General features: G+C 42.4%; 1 protein-coding gene across 2 annotated transcripts in view; it reads right to left on the bottom strand.

The window, feature by feature from the left end:
• GPC6 (glypican 6) overlaps nt 1–3,603 on the bottom strand; it is a 726,274-nt gene extending 722,671 nt beyond the window's left edge. For both annotated transcript variants that reach the window (XM_057401148.1, XM_057401147.1), the window contains exon 1: nt 3,243–3,603. In XM_057401148.1, coding sequence (XP_057257131.1) covers nt 3,243–3,441 — 199 coding nt within the window. In that variant the 5' untranslated portion in view covers nt 3,442–3,603. The remainder of the gene's footprint in view (nt 1–3,242) is intronic.
• Nucleotides 3,604–10,917: the final 7,314 nt, after the last annotated feature.

The following is a 10,917-nucleotide window of genomic DNA, read 5'->3' on the forward strand; positions in this document are numbered from 1 at the left end:
CTAAGATGCTGCAAGTTATTGAAACCATGGCTGCAGTTAAACAAGTGTTGCTAATAGGTATGTCCTGTGATTTTCCTCTTTTGTACTGACTTTGAAGTGACAGATTTTCCTACAGCAAAACATTCCCTGCAAAGTCCTCCGGAGCTCCACTCAGTGCTCATGAATGCTGGGTCACAGCAGCATTGAGTCTGACAGTTCAACTCTTCTTCACATGCCATATCCTCCACAGCAGCTATAGGAGAGGGCAGGTTTTACAAGGATAGCGCAGCACACACCACAAGCTGCTGCTACCCACCCTGCATGTTGGTGATGCACAGAAACAAGCCTATGGCAGCATATTACATATACTTCAAATTTTCTTCCTCCCCCCACTCCCAGCTGAAGTTTCTCTATTGAGGACTTACTTTGACAACCAACTTTAAATGCTCTCCAATGTAGGTCACAGCACCAGAATTCAGTGATCAGACAAGACGTCAGATGCAGCAGGTTGATTACAAGTAAGTACTGTACGAATTACATGGAGCAATTTAGCACTGTTGTAAAAGCATAGCAGATAACCAATCACGTTATTACCAACTTCAACACATTCCATGTGCAACAGAACACTGCAGGAAAACCTTGCCTTACAGACCAAAACCTGACAGCTTTTTGAATCTGTAATTTCTACCTTCTCCATTCAAACGTGCCAGTATAAATAATTCTACAAAACTTATCTAACAAGCCTGCCTTTGCAGCTCCATTCAACAGAAGGCTATCTCTGTGTCCACAGCCCCTCAATTTTAAAGAGATTCTTCAACTCCTTCCATCAGCACATCCACACTACCTCTGCAGTTCACCAACTTTCAGCAGTCCTAGCTATAAAGCAGCTTTTAAACAAATGACAAATGAAAACATATGACTACCATTAAATTAAAACACATAAACCATACTGTGTATTACTATTTTCCATCATATTATCAAGCCATTGATGCAAAATGTTTTGAAAACACAGGGTTTGTTCAGAAATATGACTGTAGTTAAAAGTTCTTTGAAGTCTTTAAAACATGAAGCATTTAACAGAATACACTTCTTTCATAACAGTAACAAATTGCTTCCTTAACCAAGTCAGTATGGAGGAAAAAGACGAATGAAAAAAAAAAAATATATAGATTCTGAAACCTGTACACTGATTGCTTTAATTAAATTCCCAACATCGCACCAGCTTTCAAACACAGATCTTTCACATTAACAAGAGCAGATGCTGCACAGTTATTGCACAAGCTCTCAGCACCGCACACGACCAGCGTACTACAAAACACACAGAACAGCTCACAGGTTGATAACACCAACTAGCAATGAGGCAGCTAAACCACAAGGAAAACAACTTGCAATAGGAAGCTCTGAAAAAATAACTCATACCTGCATAAATCATGTACTTAACCATAAAAGTACATACGACTTACAAAATTTAGCAGGAAACTGAGGAGTAATTTGGGATTCAACTACTTACTATTAAATATTTAAGTACCATAAGTCTTCCTGTACTGATAGACGTTAACAGAAACTCGCATACGCTGTGCTTACTTAAAAATTGCATGGTGACTTTGTACTGTACATTCAGAAAATAAATAAGACAGTAAAACTTCTTCATGAACTGAAAGCAACAAGTGTTTACCCAAAGTTACTGGAAGTCTGGAATTCAATGGACATTATATTTTCTTTTTTTTTTATATAAATGGGACAAGGCATATACTACCACCCTATCTCAAAGCCAATGGAGTTAACAGTGAGAGAAGGGAAAGCATTATTGCATATTCAAAGGCTCTGTGGCTGACAGGAGAGATTTCATGATTTAATGGAACTGACAGGAAACCTGGAAAGAAATCTTTAAAAAGACCACAATAAGATCGGTCAGCTGAAAGAACAAAGGTGTCCGTGGAATAGTCACTTACACACACAGGCCCTTTACTCTCCTGCCTTGCCCTAAAGCTCATCAGTGGGTCAGACGTATGCGTTCAAGGTGCCTAAGGTGGCTGCGCAGAGATCTGATCTGTTCTGCATTGGCAACGAGGAACAAGGTTTCCCATGGTTTTGTGAAATACATCCTCGCTGTCCAGAGATTTTCCACATTTATCACTCCTCATGTAAACTGCTAAACACTGCACAGTGAGTAACTGTGGCTTTATTTCACCTCAAGGAAGATAAATTTACTGCTTCCAGCCTTAAAAAGGAAGCAAGCAAACCAAGGGGCATCTAATACACTCTTACAAACAGCAAAACCAAAGAGCAAGTGCCAGCAGCAAAGCGGAAATCTTTCTCAAGGGCTCAAACAGTCCGATTCAAGCGGCCCAAGCTCATGCCTTCCCATATCATTTCTCTCTTTTTGTCGTGCTCTCCGACTGCTGCAGGGTTATCTACCCCGGATAGCCTTTTATTCATTCAGTCTGAAAGATGCGAGAGGGACAGGTTGTGAGGAAAAGCAGGAAAATAAAATTACAAAAAAAAAAACACCACCTCCTCGGCTTCGTAGGCAGATTGAGATATAACCTGTTGTAGGCATGTTTCAGCAGAAGGAAGAGCTAAGTAAAAGGCTGCCTGGGTCTCGGGCGAAAGCGGAGGGGGGGGGGCATGTGCGCGTGGGTGCCTTTCCCCGGCAGCCGATGTCTCTGCTCTGTTCGGGCCGCCGTGGAGGCGCCCGCCTGCGCCCCCAAGGGACGAGCTGCCGGGCCCGGGGGTGCGCGGCCGGAATGGCCCTCGGAGGGGCGCGCCGCTCCCCGGGGCCGAGGTGGGTCCGAGAAGCAGAGCTTCACCCATCAACCGCGCCGCAGCCGCCGCCGCTGTAACCTCCCTCACGCCCCGTCCCTGCTGGCAGAGGGCAAAGTTATTCCCCGCACACGGCGGCAGCAGCAGCCGCTGCGGAACCGCTCGCCGCCTCTAGCAGCCCGGCTGCAACTCTCAAGAAGTTTCTGCGGGCGAAAAGAACCGCGGCTGAGGCTCGCCCGCGTCCCGAACCCCCTTCCCCCCCCCCCCCCCCCGACCCCCCTTTATTTTTTCTCATTTTATTTTTTTAAACCCCGTTAGACTTCATATTTATTTACTCATTTACTTTCACAGACACACGCCCCGCCGGGAAGCACCCAGGTGCCACTAGGGCAAGCCGCGAAGCGCAAACAACGCGGCAATTCACTGCCCCGCTTCCGCAAAGGGTGCTTCCCCCCAGCCCCGGTCCGCATACCCCCGCCCCGCTCCGCCTGGACCCTTACCTGCGATCTCCTGGTAGGGCACGCTGGCCAGGCTGAAGCCCTTAGCGCTGTACGCCTGCCGCACCTCGCCGCAGCTCCGCGCCTTGCTCTCGGCACCCGCGCCCGCGGTCGGCAGCGGCAGCGGCGGCAGCAGCAGCAGCAGCGGCAGCAGCAGCCCCGGTAGGGCGCAGCGCCGCGCAACACCCTGCGCCGCTGGCATGGCGCGGCGCGCAAGTCCCGCGCAGCGCGCAAGTCCCGCGCCACCGCCGCGCCCCCTGGCTGCGGAGAAGGCGGCCAGGGAGTCCCCCGGCAGCCGAGGCAAACTTTTGCGAGGCGGGGGGCAGATGGGCGCGCACCCACACACAGGCGCGCACGGCAGGGGAAGGAGAGCGGCAGCCTCGTCGTGTCGTCCCCCCTCGGTCCTTCTCCAAACGCAAAAATAGGAAAAAGAAGAAAAAGGGGGGTGAAAATCTGGCCGTAGGCTGAAGATTGAACACGCGGGAGTGTTGCTGCGAGCGGAGTCCCTCGATCGGCCGCGGAGCTGCGCCGGCTGCCTCTGCGAGGCTGGAGGTGGTGGGGAAAGCAGCCGGCGTGGGGTTGGACTGGACAGCGGCTCTGTGCGTGCCTCTGTGTGTGTGTGTGCGTGTGCGTGTGCTGCACTGGGTGCGTGTGCCTGTATTTACGGGATCCTGGGAAACCTCTGCTCCGCGCAGTGCTGGAGCAGCTTCCTGAGCCAGGCAAGAAGAAATCCTGGAGACAGGCACTGCGAGGGAGAGCCGCACACAGACACACACATACACGCACACACACATAGAAACGTGCTACAAATTGCATCGCCGAAATACGGGAGCAGAAAGCAAATCCTGGTGTGGATCGCTGTTTGCTGGATGAAGGAAGGAAAAGCACCCACAGCCCCGAAAACTTCCTCCGCGTTAAGAATCCAGCCGTTTCTAGCCCCAAAACTACAGATCGCCTGCTAGCGAGAAGTCAAAAAAGACACTCTTCTTCGGTATTGCTCTCTGTGATGCCCCAGTAATTATTATGTTGCACACCTAAATACCCGAACTGAAAAGCTAGAACGAGGATGAGTCCATTGTCTAAAAGAGAGAGAAGGAAGGATGTTTCTGTGCATCAGATAGAGAAGAATGAGGAGGAAACAAGAAAGGAAGTCCTTGACCCAGCTAACTTGTGCCACCTTAGGAGAGAAGAGCAAGGGATAAAACCATAAATTCTCTAGTTCAAATGAGCATCTGCAAAAAAATGAATGGGGAACTGGAGAAAATTCCTGCAAGGTGAATTCACTCTCCACTTAGGGAGAGAGAAAAATACTCTGTTCTTCAGTATTTGATAGTAAAATCCAAAGTTACAGTTTCAAAGTCTTGATTGCAGTGTTTTTTATGAGTCCTGTAGAGAACTGTGGTATTTTGTCAAAAATAGAGAGATGTCAGGCCCAGGATGAAGTGGAGAAGGCCAGCAGAAGACATAAAAGACCACCATCAACTTGGAGACTTAGAGAAGCCATAGGACAATATAATATGAATGCATGAAGATGCATTCAAATTAGAATGAAATTATTAGGTGTCAGTAGTGCCGTAATGTAACATTAACTTCAGTGTTATTTTGGGGTCTGGCCAGTATACGTAGGCTGGTCCCATTAGATACTGTGTGTTCCCTTTGCCTCCTGTACTGTTTTCCCTCTCCCACATTGTCATTCCTTCTTCTTCCCACCCCCTTTCCTGATCAGTCAAGTGATGATGCTCTGACACTACTTGTGTGCACAAAAGAGAAACAGCAGAGTGTGTGCAGCCCTTGTCCTCCCTTTTCCTAGAAAAGCTCCTTGATGTGCAGGGCTGGGGGGGAGGTCCGGAAAGGGTGGTGAGTAGTGGGTTTTATTAGAATCTTGCAATTCAGTCAGAAAGGTGGGGTTAAGCACTTGTCCCTCCAACCTCCTCCTAAGGTAAGATGTCTTATGGGACAGATGCCAGAGCCCAGTGAGGTCAGGTTGGAATGCAAAGTTTTGGGAGGGAGTTTATCGGAAGAGAGCTGTCCTTCCTTTCTCCCAGTCCACAAGCTTCATGGGCATAATTATGTACCACAATCCTCAGTAGCACTAGCTTTGGGGAACTGGGGGACTGATGAGTAGGTATTGTAATAGTATCAAGTGCTATCACTCAGCCTCATCTCCCAGAGGACAGGTTGGAAGGCTGGACACAGTCCTGATCAATGTGCTCTAGGCTACCCTCCTTGAGTAGAGAGGTGGTACTGAATGACCTCCAGTGGTCCCTTCCAACCTCAATCATTCTGTGAAGTCACTGCTTTAGCAACCCACAGAGAACGTGTCTTACCAGCCCACTACAAATAATAAGATGATAATACGTGTTAGTAACCCCATACTGATGAAAAGTTAGGCAAGGTCTCTATATTTAGTGTGTGGAAAAGTTTTGACAGGTCTGTCGGTAATATCTCAGTGTATGTAAGATACAGACATTTCACCCCAAGACAGGATGTCACAAATGTTACATATATCTCATTTCTTCTGGATTGCTTCAACTTTCCTCTGCATTATGGTCAAAACAGAGCATTATCATGCATGACAGACTGCCCCACAATCCAACTATCTTCAACATTTCTTCAACCCACGGAAAAGTAATTTGACACAAACTCAGAGATGCAAATGAGAAAATCAGCAAACTAGTTTGAAGTGCAGAAATCATCGTAAAATAGCAGAAGAGATTCTGTAATTAACTCAGGAATGCACCTAAGGAATTTTATTTTTTTTTTTAAGAAAATTGTGAACTTTCTTAGAAAAATGGGGCTTATTCACTCCTGCATTTTTTGCAAATACCAGTATGACAGCACTTTTACAGAAGGCAATGACAATGTGGTATAACCTTTGTGTAAGGTGGGAAACCTACAACGGGAACATCAGGCTCATTTCCATCCTTGAATCCTGCCTCAGGTGAAAATGGCCCCGACAGCCGTTTGTAGTCCTGTGTGTCAAAGGACACCTTACTCTCCCAAGGGTTCATATTTAAACACAGGTATTTAAACCGCTTCAACAAACCTCCTGCTCATCACATGGGAGAATCATTGTGTGTTCTCAGTACATGTGTAATTAATTTTATACAAAGTGGAAGAGCTCCAAAGAAAGCCCAGGTCGGAACACGCTCAAAGCCAGTGGCTTTCGCAATCCCTTAGAAACATAACACCTTCTGCCAGGCATATCATAGGCACAAGCTAAAAGCTCACTTGTTTCAGAACCCACACTCTTAAGCTATTTGAAGTGGTCACACCGTACTCATCATTTCAGGTGTACTTTCTAAAAAAACATGTAACTGTGTTTCACAACACATGAAAATACCTCTTTAATTTGTTCTCTCAGAAGGAGGCACAAGCAAACCCTGGTTGCTGAATTAGAAACAACTTAATGTGTATAATAAGATGGTGACTAAAAGTCCTCCTTCCTCCTCCTTGACATGGAGATTAGTGTCTTCCAGGTTAAAGTGTTCTCTGGTAGAGATGGACTTGTTTCTGAGCTGCTGTGTATTAGTGAGTGCTCAGACCTCTAAGCTGTTGGGTAAAAGGCTGGCTTTTTCTACATTAATTTGAGGAAAAAAAAAACCCACATTCAATTAATTTGCATATGCACCAAAATGAAACATTTTATTTTAGTTAAATGGAGTATTTTAATCACCAGGGAATTTTTCGCTTCTTTTGCATTTCTGTGGAAAGAAATAATAACACTTTCAAAAATAAAAACCACAAAACAAAAAACTATTTTTGCCTGCTTGGCAGTCGGACTGAAAATCAATCATTTACCCTCTTTGAGAGCCCCCTCCACCAACCAAATTCAGTGTAGTAACATGGATGATTGCTTAGAGTGAAGATTTTGCAATCCATCTACTGGCCAAGTTTACCACAGGCGGGTTTTTTTTTCTGTTATTCCAAATTGAAGGTGTTTTTTTTCTGTATTTTTCTGTTATTCCAAATTGAAGGTGTTCATTCGTACCCAGTTTTACTGATTGTTCTGCAAATTATTCCTAAAGTTGTGCAAAAAATGTGGAAGACAAATGGTATTTAACCTTTGTTTCCAAATACTTCTATTAAAATTTGGGTTAAAAGTAATCATTCACAACCCAACATAATAAAGACGTCAATGAAAAATGGAGCAGCAGCCAGCATTAATTCCTCCAACCACTGAAACACTCTGCCCCACATGGCTGAGACAGTTTTATGCAGTAAAGGAGCTATGGAATCTCTAAACAATAAGGACAAAAATAAATATTGAATTGCTGCATCATTTGCCAAGCAGCCATTATCTTGAGCTCTGAGCAGTTTGAGGACATGGTGGAAAACATATGATTATGGATTTTAAACATTATAATGTGTAGCACATAAGCGTGAGACTGAGATTGTACAAGGAAGTTTTGCTCAATTTTTTTTAGGTTTTTGAATTATTTCCCATTAGAAACAGGATAAATGGTGTTACAATGAAAGACACAGTGATTTAGTGTCAGTGTTATCAAAAAACTCTCATTGATGTCATGGGTGTTAAGAAGACTGCATACACAAAAGCATCTTTCACCTGACTTGACAATAAAGCCTTAGAAAATGTCAAAATGTTCTATAACTCAACTTCATGAAAATAAAAGACGCTGACTTCTGGATTCACCTCTAAATCTATGTGTTCCGTAGATTTGCAGCTTTCATATAATGGATTTCTAGCAAGAAGGTTTCACAGGTTGAGACAATAATCAGTGAGATTCTCAGATGTCCAATAGAATTATTGTTGGTGAAGTGGCTCTAATGTGTTGGTTATTTCTGCAGGTGGAGGACTGCTTCTGTGCAATTCACCCCTGTCTCCACCCCCAGGCCTTCTAGCACTGTAGAAGCTGTAGCTCTGGGAGAGGGAGAGCTGGTTGGATCCTGCCTTCATCTGAGGGGCAGATCCATCCTCACACAGTTTTCCAATGCATTTTTTGAGTATAGAACATATCCTCGATATTAAGGAACAAGTAACCCACGTTCCAGGATGTGCACCCCAAAATGGAAATCTGAAACATGCTCTTTTTTTGTAAAACTGTGTGGACAAGTATAAAAAAAAATTGCATGAAGAAAACGTTTTTATTCAAGGTCTGTATTGTCTGCTCCAGCTGGACATGGCTCTTTAGAAGTCCAGAAATGTTTAATTGTATAGCGATGAGGTAGCACCCTGCAACTGAGCTATGATTTTGTCCCAGTAGAGCTTTCCAAAGACTGGGCCAATGAAGGCATACACTGAAGCATCAAAGGTCCCTTCAAACTAATTTTTTTTCCTGTTATGTCCAGAGCCTTCATAGAAAAACTTCCTTCACAGAGCACAAACTGGTCTTCCTTATCACTTTATGCTAGGAGGGGAAATTTAATTTTTGATTTGCTCTGAATGGTATTTGCTGCAAAATTAATGCAAAGTCCAGTTCTTTCCAAAAAGTGAGCTCTAGAGGCACAGGTGTGAAGAACTCATCTTGCTCTTGAAGTTGCACTCAAAAGTAGAATTGTCAACACAGCTGCTAGATAGGTCCTCTTAGAAAAGATTTTCAGATTCATGGCCAAGAAGACAGACCTGCTAAATACACAAAATAATGAAATACAACTAGTTTTCATTCTTGTGAAAATTTTCAGAGGCAGAAAGTAAAAAATTATTTAAGATTCCATATGCTCAGTTATGCATAATATCAGAGGCTTAGGCTCCCATAAAAAAAGTTTATAAGTGGTAATCAGTGATATATTAATTATAAGCAGTAGTGGTTGCTCTTGAAATCTGTAGTCTATGCTATTTTGGGCAAATAGCAGCACTTTATTTTAGCTGTTCATTTTATGAAACCTTTTGTGAACAAATGCTAGGAGTTTATGCATAGCAACTGAATGGGTAGATTGAAATGCCGGGGCTCTGCAGCAACAGTATGCAAAGGCTGGGCAGAACCATTGCTTCATTTAGGTGAGGATTACAGCAAACAATCCAGGGCTGTTGTTCATAATAATAATTTTTAAAAATTATATTTTTTTATGTAATATTTTAAGGTAGTGTCATTTAATCTGACCTTTTTTAATAAGAACAATGGACCACAGTAGCATTCTTGCTACTAAATAAATATACTAAATAAAATTAATAGAGTTTGTATTTCTTTAAATAAACCTGGTTCCAACAAAAGGGGAAAAAAATGAAATTATTTTCAAGACCATGGTTTTTCATTACAATAAACAGTGAAACCATCAGACTGGAGTGCACCAATATACACAAATTCTGTTCTTACACTCAATTTCATTGAGTATTATTCAAGCATTTTTAAAGCTTGAATAAATGTTGGCAAAGTTCCCAAATCTGACTATTTATATATTTGTGTGGATCTTACACTGATCAAGGAATAACATTTTAAATATTACATACTGCTTCTGTACCGCTATGATGCTCTGCTTCAAAGTGACTGGTCTCCAGCCCAGGCAGGATTTTGGCATTTTACTAGATGTTTCAAGAGCAATTGCCATTTTTCATAAGAAGGAATATATGCAAGTCTGGGATGATTTTTCAGAGATATACTTTTATGAAACTGCTGCTCTAGTTAATCCATGGATAAGATGCAACATCTGTTCTGATTCTTAGCTGTACAAGAAGATTACCTGAAAGATTCCTAAAAATGGCTAAACATCTTTTTATCTTTGTTTTCCTACACCATCTTACTATCATTAGAAAGTAAGAATTAAAACAAAAAAGCACCTGATACGCAAAGAAAAATGCTGATTGCTAACAGCATTTAGACTGTAGATTAGTATTTTTGAGAAATATTACTTGCTTTTAAACTTGCATATATGACACCAAACCACGTAGTATATTGTAGCAATATTTCAGAGTCAAAAATGTTCAATATGCAGTAGAAAAATCACTACAAAATCTGTCTTTATTTAGATCATAGCCTTGAGTAATGCAAAAGCCAACAGGTGTCCATTGATGACAATTTTCGTCCCTATCTTATCAATTTGCAGTACAGTGTAATATATGCATTAAAGCTGTGAATGTGAGGTTTATAGATTTTAAATTACAATTTCCGAGCAATGGGTTTAAAAGTATATTATATGTTCTCTGACAAAGATCAAAGGGCTCAATGTATTTTGTAAATTGCAGCTATAATGATTCCATTTGCAAAAGCTGTAATTTACTGGTCTATTTTCACAATGCCTAACGAGTCACATAAGCTTATACATTCAGCAAAAATGCAGGACATTTTAGACTTGACTTGGAATGTTCATAATGATAATAGGTGAGGTTTTATTGGGAAGTAAATTTTCTTTTCATTTCTTGGCATGCTTGCCTTGGCAGTTTTCTTGGGTATTTCCATTTCCTAAAACAAAATATGATTTAGGAATATCAATGAACAAGGTGTGGGAGAAGGTTGCAATGGTGCATTCGTTCCTGTGTACTGGAAAGCTAAGAGAAAAGACAGGCCATGTTGTTAGGTAAAGATAGACAAGAAACCTATTGTGAGGATAAATGGAAAAATACAATTCAGGTATAATCATTTGTATGATTTAATTTTTCTTGGCTCTTTTAATAGAATGATGTCATGGGTGGGCATGACATGCCTAATAATCAAAATAGAATATTTTATGGAGTGTAAAAGAATGGATAATTTGGTCTCTTTCCCATGGATATTTAATACAG

Source organism: Pezoporus wallicus, unplaced genomic scaffold (assembly GCF_028554395.1).
Source record: "Pezoporus wallicus isolate ANWC-B61680 ecotype Strahan unplaced genomic scaffold, APGP_CSIRO_Pwel_v1 contig_6944, whole genome shotgun sequence".
Classification (NCBI taxonomy): domain Eukaryota; kingdom Metazoa; phylum Chordata; class Aves; order Psittaciformes; family Psittacidae; genus Pezoporus; species Pezoporus wallicus.